At 36.1% G+C, this 17,268-nt stretch overlaps 1 protein-coding gene across 1 annotated transcript; it reads right to left on the bottom strand.

The window, feature by feature from the left end:
• Positions 1–11,629: 11,629 nt before the first annotated feature.
• On the bottom strand, positions 11,630–12,829 carry LOC150075663 (uncharacterized). The gene has a single exon (XM_090388612.1). It carries the CDS (start codon positions 12,827–12,829, stop codon positions 11,630–11,632), a length of 1,200 nt encoding a protein of 399 aa, XP_090244738.1.
• Between the last annotated feature and the right edge of the window lie 4,439 nt (positions 12,830–17,268).

Raw genomic sequence — 17,268 nt, forward strand, 5'->3', positions numbered from 1 at the left:
ATTGTGCTGTAACTCTGTACTTCACAATAAAGATTTAATTATTTATTTATAATAGATGTGTAATGCTAAGTGCAGGAGCAAGCAAAAACTACATAGGCTATGGCACTCACATTACTATCTGCATTATTATAATCAGATAGTCATGTGCAACCTGAGTAGCAGAATGCTTGAACAGACTTCACGTTGAACATCATATAGCATTGAATGTCTTGTGCAATAACTTGAGTAGGGTGAACACGTATTAGTCAACTCATAATGGGCAATGAGTCATGGTGTCACCATTATGTTACAGACAATATGCATGAGTCAGTAGCAGAAACATGCACACTCTCATCTGCTCAAAAAGGATTTGCCTCATACCCAACACTGAAAAGGTTATGTTCATCCTTCTTCAAGAGGTCTATTTCAGTGATGCAAAAATCAGAAATGCACTTTGTTTCAGTAAATGTAAATTTACTTGAAGTACATCATAAAAGTACAATAATAAGTATTTAATCATTATCCATAAAATGGTATATTTGTGTAAAACACTGGTTTTTATATTAATTCATTTAGATAAAAACAATTTTCATATTTTTAAAATAAATTATAAATTCGATTATTCTTAGTCTTTAAAGTTAACCCATAACTCCACTCGGAGTCTAAAGTGAATCATTACAATGGCCAGGGCTAGATTTGCCATAACCCAATTATGACTCCTATTTCTCAAATATTGGTTGTCCCATGGATTGCAAAAATAATACTGGAATTAAAACAGACCTTTAACATGAAGCATGTGGATGTCTTGTGCAATGTGAAACCTCATACTAACAATGCCATTCAGGCAGAGATGAACAGGTATAAAAGTAAACAGCTCACATACCCTCCATACAGTCCAGACTGCTCACTGCACAATTATTCTATATTTGGACAGTTGAAAAGACATAAAAGGACATCACTATTACTCATAGGGTGATGTAGAGATCAGATCAGTTTTACCAGAAAAATTTCATGCCAAGAGTATATCTTGCCTTGTTACAAAACAGAAGAGATGGTCAAACACTGCACGCTCTTTCATTTCTTTCAATATCGTGGGATCAAAAATTGTAAAAGTTGTTTCATTCAGGCCATCCACATAGTGTTCATCTGAAAAGCCTTTGCCATTTAAAGCCTTTTATAAGGCTTTGAGCATGCTCAATGCCAATGGGATTCTTCATCTTGCTCAGAATAATCACCTCAGAGGGCATAAATTCAAATTGCGGAAGGACGGATGTCGGATAGATGTGCGGAAATTTGCCTTTGGCCAGCGGGTGGTTGGTTGGTGGAACCGACTTCCATCACTTGTTGTTGAAGTTGATAGCCTAAACAAATTTAAAGCTCAACTGGACAGGTATTTCGAACGAACGGAGGGGTGAAATGGGAGTGGTTTTTTTTTTTTTTTTTGGCTGATGCTGAATAAGCTTGCTTTCTTGCATCATATGCCTCTACTAATGCTAATGCTAATGCTAAAATCCTGTTTCTATTTTTAATAGGCCTAATGAAAGCATCTTGACAAGAATAATTGTGTGTTTGCTTTTATGCAGCAAGCTCATTTATTATCTAACAAAAAAAAAAAAAAAAAAATTGTTGTTTATATTCAAGCACAACAGCTAGGTCAGAGAAATTGACATGTATTTTGAAATGAATAAAATTGTTAATTTTATTTAGCAGTCACATAAGCTTAAATCATGGCCCACTCAAATGTGTGAGAATTCTTGTACTTCGCCACTTAGCTATGTCGGGCCAAAGAGTTTCTTTATACTATAGGACAGCCTATATAGAAAAGGTATGTTGACAAGCTTACCATTCGAGTAGGCACATAACTTTGCAATTAACTAAGCATTTTTCCTGAGGACAAAATTGATTTAATCATATGGTAGGTGATTCAGTCATAATACAAGTAGTTCTTGAGAGAATAACTACCTAACAAATAAACCAAGTGACCAGCAAATTCAAATGGGCAATTCTCATATCTGAGAGCAAACACACACTGTTCCACAGCTTACTATATCCTATTAAGTATTAATATTAGGGCTGAGTGGAGCCCTGACAACAGAATTCTCTAGCAGTTAGCTACTCTATAATTGTATGTTTCATACAAGTATATTTAATACCTTAAAATGTTTAGTGTCTTTTTTCTTTACAGAGCAATATATATCTATCTCGTCCAGCTGGGAACCATGGGTATGATAATGAACTTATGTCCATGAAACCCACATTCATTGCTCATGGTCCTATTTTAAGCAGAAATACAAAACGAGGGAATTTGAAACCATTCATATCTATCCCCTATAGTGCCATCTTCTTGAAATAGATCCAACTCCAAACAATGGTAGCTTCAAACACTAGTAGGCTGCACAACACATGTTAAGTTCCAGAAATGTGCTGAAGACATCCGTAATTGTGAAGGCAATCATCATTTTTATTTTTTATGTACAGGTAACCCTCACATAACACGATAGTTAGGTTCCTTTAAAATCTCGTGTAGTGCAAAACTATGTTATACAGGACTAAAAACTAGTATAAGTGTTATACTAAGAACCAGTAACCGGTGTTATATGGGATTAAGAACTGATGCCATTTCCACCACGTTCCAAAAACTAACAAAAATACACCATTTTTTTTATAATTATCGGAAACTTAATTTTTATTAAAAATAGTAATAACAATTGCCTTACAAACTGGGATACCTACAGTACATGTCAGATGATATACATTCATTAAATTTTCTTCCTCTTCATCACTGCTAGAATTGAAGAATACAACCCCAGGGACTCACATCTGGTGAGTATGGGCTTGGCACATCCAGGGTTCTGAGCTGGATATCGTTATTCTTCTCTTTCTTGGTGATTCCCTTTTACTTTTTGACTCTCTCTCTCTCTCTCTCTGGGTAACTCAGGAATTTTTTTTTTTTTTGGCTGGTGCAGCATAAGCCTCAGGCTTCCTTGCACCATATAGCTAATAATAATAATATCTTCACCTTCTGAACATTCTTCTGCAGCATCTACATTTCGTGTATCTTCTGCTCTCCTTAAAAAATCTAATCTTGGTTTGTTTTCTTTTGTTTGATAGATCTTTGTAAATTGCTTGGTATGGAACTAAGCATTTTGAAGCTCTCTTTTGAACTTTTTGATCCTTTTGGTCGAAGATTCTGCATTCAAAAAATAAGATTCTAATTGCTCAGCTAAGTTTATGCCTTCCCACATGCTTTTTAGTGTAAAATTTGGAACTTAGGAATTTTCATTTGCGCTATCATCCCCTGAATTGATTTGGTTTACCTCCGATGCCATTTCCACCAAATCCGCTTCGCCAGCCTCTTTTTCTACCAGTTATTCTTGAACGTCTTCAGTAGCCATATCATCAAAACCTTCCCCTCCTACCGACTTAGCAAGTTCTACTATTGTACCGATTCTGATTACTGCCAGTTCGACCTTATTTCCTGAAAGAACCGATTCTGGCCATATATTCTTTCAACACACATTTAATATTGACAGTTTTACTTCTTTGAGCAATAATTCTACTATAGTCCACATTTGAAAAATGTTTCCATGCCTTCATCACTTCAATAGATTCGGAATCAACTTTTTCCAAAAATCCATTGTAATGATTTTCTGATGTAATGAGTTTTATAATGCCTTTATCTAATGGCTGAATTAAAGTTGCATTAAGTGGTAGGAACATCATTTCAACATTTTGGATGACTTAAATCTTTTGAATGGCCTGGCACATTATCCAATAGTAATAAAACTTTGAAATTTAGATTTTTCAGCTTCAAATAGTTATCCACAACTGGCACAAAATAATTTAGAAACAATTCCTTAAATAGATCAGCAGTTACCCAAACTTTTTTATTTGCTTTTTAACATACCAGTAGTGTGTTTTTATTTACACCTTTCATTGCATGAGGATTCTGAAACGTAAAATAATGAACTAATGTATACTCCCCACCATGACTTATGGAAGTGAAACTTGGGCACTCACCAAAAAAAGAATGGAAGAGAAGCTGAAAACTACACAGAGAAGACTGGACTGAATTATATTAGGAATCAGACTGTTGGATAAGAAGAGAAACATGGAGATTAGGCAGCAAACTCAAGAAAAGGACATTCTTATCAAAACTAAAGAACTGAAGTGGCCTTGGGCAGAACACATAGCTCGAAGACATGATGACAGATGGCCTAAGAAAATAACACAATGGTACGAGACAAGCTAAGAGAAAAGCTGGAAGACAACTGTGGAGATGAACAGAGGAAATTGAAGAGTTCATCTGGGCAGTAAATGGACGGCCATTGCACAAAACAAAAGGAATTGGAAAGTTGCAGAGAAGCCTTCATTCTGCAGTGGATTGAAAATGGCTGATGATGCTAGTGAAACTAGCATAGGTTTTATCTTATCGTGTAATCTCCTGATGTGTTACATGATCGTTGATGCCTTAAAAACTGGTATACTTTTCCCTTTTTCTGAAATGAACGTTCTGTTGGGCATATTTTTCCACCAATGACCTGTCTCGACGGCATTGAAACTTGATGTGGTGTGTATCCGTGCTCTTCGATGATTTATTGAAATTCCTCAGCATACTTCTTGGCAGCTTCATCCCTTGAATTCTTGTCATGTAATGAGGAGTTTTTAAATCACTCAAACCAACCTTTACTGGCAACACACTCCAGGTTAAAAGAATGGAAATGTTGAAAAATTACATCCAACATAACAGGGTATTCCTGCACAAAAACTCAAAAATACCATGTTATGCGAGGTTTGCCATAATTCCCTAACCGTGTTAGAACGAAACTGGGTTATATAAGTATCGTGTTGTGCGAAGATTTCTGCAATTTATCAATCGTGTTAGAGTGAAACCGCATTGCACAAGTACCGTGTTATATGAGAGTTGCCTGTATATACATTTTTTGGTTATATGACATATTTTATAAGTGAAAGTGCCCTTCAATGACAGATTAAGACAAATTTAAAGAGTATGAAATACTTTTCATACTTTCTCAATTTTTCTATGATTAAGTTATTTGATTGTAGATTCAAACTTAATGTTTTCTTTTTTTGTGGAGAGGGAGCGGAACAGGAAACTGAGTTCGAACTTCGTATTTGAAGGCAACAAATTGTTTTTTTATAAATAATACCAAAGCATGTGCAATGACATGTTTTTGGAATAATCTTAGTGCCATCTAAAACAGGAAGAGTGGTGGCCAGCAAATACCAAGTTTCTGTCCCTGGCATCATGAATCATTTTCTCAGCATTCAAACTAGTCTAGTTTTTCAGATCATCCACACATTTCTCCTTCCTTCTTCCTATTTCTTTAGCTCTGTTACATTGTTCTCCTGTGTAATCTCTAGTATTTCATAGAGCTTTCCTCTCAAGAAGTGCAGTATGTCAATCAATTAAGTGTCCATCTCTCTTTGCCAATTTTATAACTCTCATTAATAACTCTGCTTACCATTTGATTCTGTCAATTCTCTACAGGCATCACATGTCAAACGGCTCCAATATATTTGTCACTTCTTTGTTAGCTGTCCAGATTTAAACTCCTTATAGTAATGTACACCAAATGTAGCATTGCAAGTCCTGATTCTTAATTTCAAATTCAACTTGCTTCAGACAGGACCCAAAATAAATCTGGTTTTTGTTGGTCATGTAGGGATCTCATTTCTTTAGTCTGGTTGTTGTCTGATGGGTGGAGTGGTTTCCTAGGTCAAAAATTGATTTGTACCATATTTCATTTATGCAGGGAATGAAGAATGTTATTGTTTCTTAACGCACATAATTTTTGATTTCTTATTCTTATTGTAAGGTCCATTTTTTTTAACATTTTGATTAATTTCTTCTCACTAGTAGGTAAATTTCTCTTGATGACATGAAAAGTCTCGTGCATCTCAGATTTACTATCATTACATTTATTTTTTAGCCTTTTTTCCATCTCATTCAGCCTGTATTATTCTCTGCATATAAGTTGTGCAGAACTGATGATACAATGCAGTTTTGCTTCACACCTCTCTTAACTTCAATCCAGTTTGCATTCACAATTCCAACTTAACTTTCTGATTACAACAGGTATCTTTTATGATTCTTATATCTTTAGGATCACCTCCTGTGTTCTACTTAGGATTTGAATTAGTTTGTCATGTCTGATCTTTTCAAATGACCTCTCATAGCTAATAAGAAAGCAGAGGAAAAGTAGAACATTCATTTTATATACTTTTTTGGCAATTTGTAAAAATTGCTTTTCTTGTTCTAAATCCTGTTCAATATCAAATTAAAATCATCTACTTCAGCATAAATTCTATGTGTATTATATTAAATAAGATCTTGTTTAAGTTGTTTAGTAAGATTACTGTTCTATGCTTTGCCCATTCATGTTTCATAGGGTTTCTTGGGTATGGAGTTATTGATTTATTTATTTCTTCTGAGTCCCTTTCCCTCTATGCAAATCTTGTTAAGAATGAAAGTCAGTTCTTTGATATCCAACTTCCAGTGTTCAACAGTTCAGAAGGAATTTCATCTCAGCAGGGACAAATCTAGGTTCTTGTAGGCCCAGGGCTGGTGTTCTTAGGGGGCTCTTTTAGATATTAGTATAATGCACATGGCACAATCAGATAAATCAGCTGCCCTGCCATTCTTCATGGTTTTGATAGCTAATCTTACCTCCTCTTCCAATATGGTAGGTCCCAATATAGGCACCCTTAAATTTATATGTATTATGATTTATATTTAAAATACATGTATAAAATACTTGTTACCATTGTTAAATACTTGTTATTGAATGTTACAATCCTGAACAAGGTAAATCAAGTGAGCATCATACCACAGAATGGTATGAGGCTCACTTGATTTTAATGTAAGAAAAGAAAGGAAAAAAAAAAAAAACTTAAGTAAACAATACAAAGGCCTTTTAGATAACAGAAGAGGAGAAAAAGCAGTATGTACTGGTACTTAAGAAGTTTGAGTTTCTGCAGACCTTTCAGGACCAAGATATTGACAAGCAATACAACAACTTTCTGAAAGTGATAAATTCCAAGAAACCTATAGGTAAAAAGAAATCCAAAGAAGAAAAATTAGTCAAGAAACATTTGTCATGATGAACCGGAGATGACAAATGAAGAGCAAGATGAACACTGACAAGGACAAAATTGAGTATACTGAGTTATGCAAAGCCATTAGAATGAGATTCAGCGAGCCATAAGAAGATTTAACACAAGAAAATAGAACAAGCATTAAGGGAAAACAAAGGACTTAAAGCAGCAGTCATGAGCAGTAACACAGAAAGACAAACGATACTGAATCTGAAGAATAGTGATAGTGCACTTATAAATAGCAGGGAAGGTATAACTCAAATAGCAGATGACTACTATAAAGTATTACATAAGGAGCATGGGAATGAATGATGCCAGCACTGGGGAACATGGATCACAATTTAGCAACACATGACATAACTGATGAGGTAGAACATCCATTGAGGAAAATAACAAATCAAAAAGCCCCAAGTGCTTTTTGATTCTTCTTCTGAGAGAAAGAGAGTCAGAAGTAGAAGGGAATCACCAAGAAAGAGAAGAATGATGATATCCAGCTCAGGACCCTGGGTGTGCCAAGCCCATACTCACCAGATGTGAGCACACAATGATAGATGAACTCAGAAAATAACAATGGTACCCAAGAGGAGCAAGAAGACCTGGAAGACAACAACGGAGATGGACAGATGAAATTCGCAAGTTCGTCAGTAAATGGAGGGCCATTGCTCAAAACAGAAGGAACTGGAAAGTTGCTGAAGAGGCCTTCATCCTTCAGTGGATTGAAAATGGCTGATGATACTTGGGCTTATTTTTATCCATTGCTAAATCGGTTCAAAAAGTAAAATAATATATTTTCGATGCTAATACTGTGTGAATAATACTGAAATAATTGTATAAATAATAATTAGTGCACATAGTATAAATTTTAACTGATGTTATGTCAACCAGATTATTGTATGCAATACTTATGACTATAAAGAATGACAGAATAAAACAAAATTTACTTTGTTTTTGGCTATTCAATAAGAAAGAGCAAAATTAAAACAGCAAATTACAATCCAGTCATATCTTAAAATTAACTGCGACAGAATTGTGTCTATACTTAACTATCACAGTTGAAATGTAAAAATGAACCAGCTCAAACATTCCAATGTACAGTTTGTGCCATTCATATAAGATATTGTCTCATGATGTGTGATAAATTTTTAATGTTTAAACAACAATTCAGTTGAAAAGATAAAATAACTATGGCATTAAAATAAAATTTGTTAAAATTTTATATTGGGTAGTGCCTAAAGGCATCATAGATTTATCAAATAAAATTTGCAATATGGCATAATTACTATAATACCCCATATCGCAAAATTCATTGCAAAAACTATGAATGACTTCTTTCTGAGTTTCTGTGTATTAAAATGATTCTTCTGACCACTATGTAGTACGTATTAGTAAACTCCTACAGTCAGAGGCCTAAAAAAATCATAAATGCATTATGTTAAAATTATCAATAATTCACTCTTAATGAGAAAAGTCAAATATGCCCCAGATATTAACCTCAATAAATACATCTTTTCACTGCAATTTGGCAAAGTGTAGTATTTGTACATACACGATTGCCACCTCTATGGATTTAAGCATAATTGGGCCAAAGTTTTTGTTGTATCTCTGGGTGGGTAGAATGACAGAGAAAAAATAATTTCCATTCCACTTTGAGGGGATATGTGATGTTATTTTATGTTATTATATACTTTTTTTTGGAAAGCATATAACTTATGAAACTAATAATTGTATCATGCGCCGCAATACTTTAAAACAGGCTTACCTTTCCCAGTACAATAAGCAAAATGACAACAGGGTTATGAATTCCACCTATCAATTTTTATTAGTGTGTCTCTATTTTAAATAAAATACGCTAGTAGTAGAAGTATTATAAAAAAAAAGCAGTTAGATAACTAGGTGCATAATATTTTGAGGAAGAATGTAGTTCATTTTAGGAAGGATGTAGAGTTGCTTGAGCGAGTAGATAGAACGGCAACAGAACTGGCGAGGGGAACAAAGGGGGTCCTCTTGCCAAGAAAGGCTTAAGTTCTACAAAAATTGCAGCATCTGGAGACCAAACACTCACAAGGTGATCTGATGGGGGTGTATAAGTCCTTGAATGGGATAAGCAGGCTCAATTCTAATGGGATTCTTTCTCTTGCTCAGATTACGAACCTGAGGGGACATAAATTCAAATTGAGGAAAGACAGTTGCAGGATAGATGGGCAGAAATTTGCCTTTAGCCAGCGGGTAGTTGATTGCTGGAACAAACTTCCATCTGTTGTTGTGGAAGTTGATAGCTTAAATAAATTCAAGGAGGAAATGGACAAACGTTTAGAGGCACTGAATGTGTGAAATGTTTTTTTTTTTTTTGGCTGATGCTATCTACACAAATGGATGAGCCAAAACATTATGACCACCTACCAAATATGATGTTGGTCCTCCACGTGCAGCCAAAACACCTCGTACCCAGCGAGGCATGGACGCTACAAGATTTCTAAATGTGTCTTGTGGTATCTGGTACCAACACATAACCAGAAGATCCTTTAACTCCTGTAAGGCCCGTGGTTGAGACGTCGCAGATTGCATTTGCTGTTCCAACACAAACCACAGATACTCGATGGGATGATGTCTGGAGAATTTGGAAGCCAGGGCAATACTGGAAGTCTTCCTCGTGTTCCGCGAACTAGTCTCGAACAATCCGAGCAGTGTGGTATGGCACATTATCCTGATGAAAGATGGCACCGCCAGAGGGGAAGACCGTTGCCATGAAAGGGTGTACCTGGTCAGCAATGATGTTTAGGTAGGTGGTAGATGTCAGAATGCCCAGCACATGGATGACTGGACCCAAGGTATCCTCAGCAGAACATCGCCCAAAGCATGACACCGCCGCAACTGGCTTGTTTTCGTCCCATGGTGCATCCAGGTGCCATCACTTTCCCAGGTAAATGATGCACACGTACCCAGCCATCCACATGGTGCAACAAGAAATGCGATTCATCGGACCAGACGATGTTCTTCCAATCACTCAAGGTCCAGTTTCGATGCATGCATGCCCATTGTAGGCGCTGTCGCCGGTGAACCATGGCTAGCATGGGCACTTGGAGTAGCCTGCGGCTATGCAGCCCCATTTTCACAAGGGTTCAATGTACTGCGTGTTGTGACACATTACCCCTGTCACCAGTATTCCAATTACTGGCAAGCTGCACCACAGTCACCCTTCTGTTCCCACGTACCATCCAGGAGAGCCGTCACTTACCTCGATGAGCCGTGGTTGTCCAACACCTTGCCGGTTCATGGGTTTCCCCTCTTCAAACAACTTTCGGTTGGTACTAACAATGGCTGATCGTGAGCACCCCACCAGCCGTGCCCTTTCAGATATGCTCTGACCGAGTCGCCTGGCCATTACAATTTGGCCTTTGTCAAACTCGCTAAAGTCCACTGGCTTTCCCATCTGAAGAACAAGAGTAACACTGATTAATGGAGTTCAGTATCAGGTGTTTTTTATAATGTCCCGACCCATGCACGCACCGTAGTTCACCTGAAGTTGCTTCAATTGGAATAACAACTCGCTGGTCATAATGTTTTGGCTCATCAGTGTATATAAGCTTGCTTTCTTGCATCATATGCGTCTACTACTATTACTCTGTACAAATCTCAAATGTGCTCTAGAATTAAGTATTGTTTCCACATTTGGGACAATGTTTCCAGAACCTCTCAAGCTCAGTTCCATTCAAAAGAGGGAAGATGGATTAATTAATAATCCATCTCTTTCAAATTTTCTTGACTCTGCGTCATACATGATCAATTTCTGATGCATACCTCTTTCTTCGATCCTTCTATGACCACCATACTTGTGAATTTGTTCGTAAATTCACCGCTCTGTTCCAAAATAATACAAAGATGCACTTCAATCAGTCAACATCCATTTACTGTCCAACTCCAAACTCACAGAATCAACATTTACTCTACCTCATCTATCCCTTCTACTCCTGTTCTGTGGAATAACTTTATTCACATGTATTTCACGGAAATTGCAATCTACAGATATTGAAGTTTAATGTCAACAAGTATCTACAGTCTTCTGAACCTTTAAAACACACATGGTATTAAGCTATATGGTTTCTAATAATTTTTGTGTTTGGGGTTCCCATTAAAAAAAAAAAAAACAAAAAAAAAAAGGCTTTAGAGTTAGTATTCATAATCAGAGGTTAGATATTTACTTTCTTGTAATAACTTTTACTAAGAAAAGAAATGCCAGCATCAAGTATTGAAGCAGAAGTTATTTATTTACTTTATTTCTTAATTAATTTATTTAATTTATAAATTTTGTGTTTCGTGTTTACAAAGGGAAAGGACTGCCTCAATCATTAAATTACTGTACTATAAATGAAATGTTTCACATTTTTTTTCCATACACATTATTTATGGAATTACTTTTCGACACTATTAGATGGAACTACTGTTTCCACTTAGAGTATATATGAGACAAATATGTGTAGAAAATAATTTGCAATCGAAACTTTATTACCTTATGTTCCTCAAACACAAGATTTTACTTATGAATTTTCTCATGTACACGAACACTTCCTGACTGGGAAAATGATTTTCCACAAATATTACACATAAATGGTTTTTCTTTGGTATGAATCCTTAAATGCTGCTTGAGGTCTCCTGTTTGTGCAAATTTTTTTCCACAAATTTCACAAGTATATGGTTTCTCATGAGTGTGTGTTCTGCGATGTGCTATTAGATGATGCGAACGATAAAATTTTTTGTCACATATTTCACAGGTATAGGGTTTTACATTGGTGTGTTGTCTACAATGATTTTTACGCCCATTCCAGCTCGAAAATACTTTGCCACAGAGGTTACATGCGAAACGTTTCTCGTTGGTGTGAATTCTGGTATGAACCTTTAAAAGTCTATTATCTGAAAATGTTTTCCCGCATGTATTACACATGTATGGCTTCTCATTGTTGTGAACTATTTTGTGCGTGTTCAGATAACGCAAGGAAGAAAATTCTTTTCCACACATTTCACACACATATGGTTTCATTTGTGAATGAACAACAGAATGCAATTTAAGACACTGAGAACGCGAGAATCCTCTTCCACATACTTCACACGTATATGGTTTCTCGTTCGAGTGAACTACTGCGTGCACTCTAAGGTATCCCACATCAGCAAATGCCTTTCCACATGTTTCACACGTATATGGTTTTTCATTACTGTGAATTCGTTTGTGGGTAATAAGGCTCTGTGAATATTTAAATTTCTTCTCACATATATCACAAGCAAATGGCTTCTCACTGCTATGTACTATCATGTGTTTCTGACGGTATATAGAAGAAGAGAATGCTTTGGAGCATATTTCACATTTAAAATGTTTCTCTTTCTCTTTCTCTTTCACTTTAAAATTATGAAGTTTACTGTGTCTCTCGAGATATGAAGATCGTGCAAATGTCCTACCACACGTTTTGCAAATAAAAGGCCTCTCACGATTATGTGTTTTGCTGTGTGAAACAAGGTTGCTACACCGGTTAAATGTTTTACCACAAGTTTTACATGAGAAAGGTTTTTCACCGGTGTGAGTTTTAGTGTGGTTCAAAAGGACTTGTTTTCTTTTAAAAACCTTTCCACAGTATTCACAGAGAAAAGTTCTCTCATAAGTGTGTCTTTTTTCATGTGTAGTAAGCTTGCTTTCCTGTGAATATGTCTTACCACAAACTTTGCAACTGAACATTTCTGTCATAGTCGATGTTTGCTTGATTGTTCAAAACAGTCAAAGCAAGAACAATTATTTATCACTGACTTTCTAATAGGAAAATGTTTCAGCCTTATGTGCCCTCATGAAGCATTCATTAATCCTAAACTTGAATTTCTACTTATCCCACCATAAAATAATGCCTACAGTTCTATTTCCAAACTTCTTTACAAATCTCTCCAGCAGGTAACTTGAAACCTACAGAATAAAATGATATACTTTAAAACACATAAAACAACAAATATTTAAATCAACAGCTCTCTTTATGATAATCATTTACTAATATTTAAAAAAAAGCAATTACATTTGTTTTTCTAACGATACATTTTGAGAAAATTAATTTGTTCACTGCAATACTCTAAAAAAAACATTTGATTTTTGGGACTTTTTGAATGTGCTTAAATATTTCACTATATATGGTTTCTGTTTGACTTAGAATATTTTATAAAAAACAAATTTTTTTTAAAAAATAAATATAATTGATGAACAGTTTCAATTTTTGACCTTTACGTAAGTGAAATTGCTATTAACATATAGATTAACAATTTTTGTTGGTTGAAGATAAGACTAAAACTTGCCCTCTGATTTTTCAATACACATGAATAATTGTCATTCTAGTTGATCCATTTCCTAAAAGTGGCATTATTAGTTTTGTCTCTTTCCTAGAAGTAATATATAAAACTGGACGGATAAAAAAAGTGTTTTTTTTTTTCAAAAAAAAAATATAGCACAAAGAGATGCCAAGATGCACAAATATGGGGTGAAGCCTGAGAAAACATAAGATTGATGCTGACATTAAGACTTGAATTTTTGTAGGCTACTTATTTGGAAATTTGTGAGGAAAGAACATTCCAGAGAACAGAACTAGGAAGGTTAAATGAGAAAGAGGAAAAGTTGGTTCTGTGAATTTGGAGTTGGGCAGTAAACGAATGCTGACATGTTTTCCCTGGTTGGAGGACAGTTAGAAAATTCCAGATGACCATTTCGAACAGTGTGCATGTAAGTACGTATAGAAAAAGCATTAAGTAGAAAATGAACGTCTGCGAGGCAGGGCGAATAGAATTTTACAGAAGACTCATCATTAATTAACCTATCTGCCCTCTTTTCAACAAAGTCTAGAAGCCCAGATATAGACTGGATCTTGTGGGTTGTTCACTCACACACCAGCAAGACGTTTTTGGATTTATTGGATGATTATTTTCTACAGTAGCACGTTCGAGAGGCAACAAGGAGTAATACTCTTAATCTGATCATCAGCAGTGATTCTTCATGCATTAAGATGCTGCAGATAAAGGAACCACTATGTGGCTGTGATCACAGTGCACTGATGTGGGATTTACTTAAAGATGTAACTACCATCAGAGGTAAAGGGAAGGACTGTTGTTTCCTAAAGGTACATACAGTCATCTCAGAGATTTTTTAAATTCTATACTTTGGTACCAACTGATGATGCTGCCAATAGCAAATTCTAAATGGGAACCATTCAAAGATCTAATCTTGGAAGCTACTAGGTTTTTAATAGCAACTAAGAAATACCGTCCAAAGTTTAGGCCTAAATGGTTGTCAGATGAACTAATGAGAGTCGTGGAAGAGAAGAAAAATGCATCGTAAGCATATAAAAAATTATCAGGAGAGACAGATGACTATGGTAGATATAAGATAATCTGTAATCAAATCACAAAGGATGTTAGACAAGCAAAGCCAGATTACAAGAAATCTTTCTCTCAGTTATTACAAACAGTACATATAACTGAGAGCAAAGTGGAGGAGAAATTGTTGAAATTGAACATAAGAAAGCCACTAGGGGTGGATGGTAAAGGAAGTAAGTAAAACCTTAACCATAATTGTGAAAGCTTCCTTGGACTCAGGGGAGGACTGGAGATGTGAAAATGTGTCCCCAATTCACAAAGGAGGTTCAAAAGGTGATACAAGTAATTACAGACCTGTTAGTTTAACTTCTGTTCCAGAGAAAATAATGGAGTCACTGGTTAAAGAAGCAATGCAGGATCATCTATACAAGACGGCAGTAATAATTCAGAAACAGTATGGGTTTGTTAAAGGGAAGTCTTGGCTGACAAATTTGATTAGATACTATGATGTAGTCACAAAGCAACTGGATGAAAAACATAATTTTGATATCATATACTTGGATTTTAGGAAAGCTTTTGATACAGTTGAAAGACTACTTGTACAAATTGGAACAGTATGGCGTTAAGGGCAAGTTGCTACAATGGATAAAAGGATGGTTATCAAGGTTAATGTCTAAGTTTGCAAATGATACCAAGATTGGCAGGTTTGTTAATAACAGTAATGATAGTACACTATTGCAACAGGATCTGGAAAAGTTGAGCAGATGGGCTGAGAGGTGGCAACTGAAGTTTAACATTGACAAATGTAAAGTACTGCATAGGGGTAGCAGTAACCCCAGAAGAATGTACCAACTGAGTGGTACTACACTCAGAATAGTGGGGAATGAAAAGGACCTGGTGGTAATTGTGCAGTCAGATATGAAGTTTTCTGAGCAATGCAGACAGGTTGCAAGAGTCACTCACGATGTCTTTTCAATGATATACAGGAATTTTGCTAGCAAGCATAAGGAGGTGATTGTCCCCTTGTGTGAGGCAATGGTCAGACCACACCTTGAGTACTGTATACAGGTCTGGAGGCCTTATTTTAGGAAGGATGTAGAGCTGCTGGAATGAGTACAGAGAAGGGCAATGAGGTTGGTGAGTGGAACAAAGGGTTGCTGTTAGCAAGAAAGGTTTCAGTTCTGCAATTGGAAGAACTGAAATGAACCTGGAAATTAAGTAATTGAGGGGAGATCTAATTGAGGTGTATAAGGACTTGAATGGTTTTAGGAAGCTCAATGCTGATTGGATTCTTCGTCTTGCTCAGATTACTCTCTTCAGGGGACATAAATTCAAATTGAGGAAAGACAACTGTAGAATATATGTGCAGAAATTTGCCTTTACCCAGTGGGTGGTTGATAGTTGGAACAAAATTCCATCTTTTGTAGTAATGGAAGTAAACAACTTAAATAAGTTCAAGGCAGAACTAGACAAATATTTGGAGTGAATGGAAGGATGAAATGGGAAGGGGTTTTTTTTTTTTGGCTGATGCTATATAAGCTTGCTTTCTTGCATGATATGCCTCTACTAATGCTAATGCTTGAGAGAACTTTTAGTAGCCCAACCCCAGATATTAACAAAGTACAAGGCAATGTTGAAAAAAAAGTTGCAAGTTAGAGTAAAATTTGAATGTGTCTTCAATTCTGCCCAGACATGATACGAGGGACAATATTATGAGAGCTTTCTCGATCAACTGCAGCCCTCAAGAGACTGTTCAATTTTTCACAGTGTGGTCTGCACTTGTTAACAGGGGAGAGTGTTTCTACAGAAATGGGAAGCACTTCACAGAAAAGGTGCAAGAATGTTTGCCAATGGCATCGTAACAGTGTTAGATGGGTTGGAAAACTGCTAGCTCCCGGGATACACAGACTAACAGATTAATAATAGCCGCAGGTAGAGGTAAAAGTGATTCTTGCAGTGCTTCCTTTGGAATGAACAGCAGCCTGGAAAACAAGGTGCTGGAGATTTCAAGGATGCTGAGAGTCATGAAACAAATAAATACATCGCCTGTGTTAGAGTAACTAGGAATAAGAACAGGTGCATGTATACTTGGCATGTACACCAATGCTAGGAGCATAGTAAATAAATTGATGAATTTGAAGTGCTGCTGAAGACATCAATGTAGACATTGTTGGGATATCAGAAACATAATGCCACATTGATATAATGGATGTAGAATTTGAATATGGGGAGTAAAATATGTACAGAAAGGACAGGAATGGGAAAGGGTTATGCTTTTAGTAAGAAGTGCATAAAACCTAAGGCAGCGCATCCAGTTGACATGGGGGTGCAGTACAATGTTGAGTCAGTGCGTTGTTACATAAGCACAGGAAAGCAAAACTGAGAGTAGCAGGGTGTTATAGGCTTAATGATTCTGATAAGCACAATGAACAACTGTACAGAGAAATAGAGTGGTCCAGTAAATCAGAATATATTATAATGAGGGATTTTAACTTTCCAGATATTGGCTGGAACTGCTTTGTTGGTTACTCACAGAGTAGCAAGACATGTGGATTTACTGGATGACTTATCTACAGCAACTTGTTAGAGAGGCAACAAGGGGGAGTGATGATTCATGAATTAAGAATCGGCAGATAAAAAAAAAATCACTAAGTGGCAGTGATTACAGTGTATTTATTTGGGATATACTTAAAGATGTAACTACCATCAAGAGTAAAGGGAAGGACTTTTGTTTTTGGAAAGTTCAAAAAATGGTGTCAGATAGTTTTAAAATTCTATACAGTGGGCCAATCTGATGATGTTCCAATCAGAAAATTCTAAATGGGAAGTATTCAAGGA

Source organism: Mastigoproctus giganteus, chromosome 14, assembly GCF_048544385.1.
Source record: "Mastigoproctus giganteus isolate SK-2022 chromosome 14, ASM4854438v1, whole genome shotgun sequence".
NCBI classification, from domain to species: domain Eukaryota; kingdom Metazoa; phylum Arthropoda; class Arachnida; order Uropygi; family Thelyphonidae; genus Mastigoproctus; species Mastigoproctus giganteus.

Coding starts and splice junctions, on each gene's coding strand:
- LOC150075663 (XM_090388612.1), bottom strand. CDS start 12,829: ATGACAGAAATGTTCAGTTGCAAAGTTTGTGGTAAGACATATTCACAG.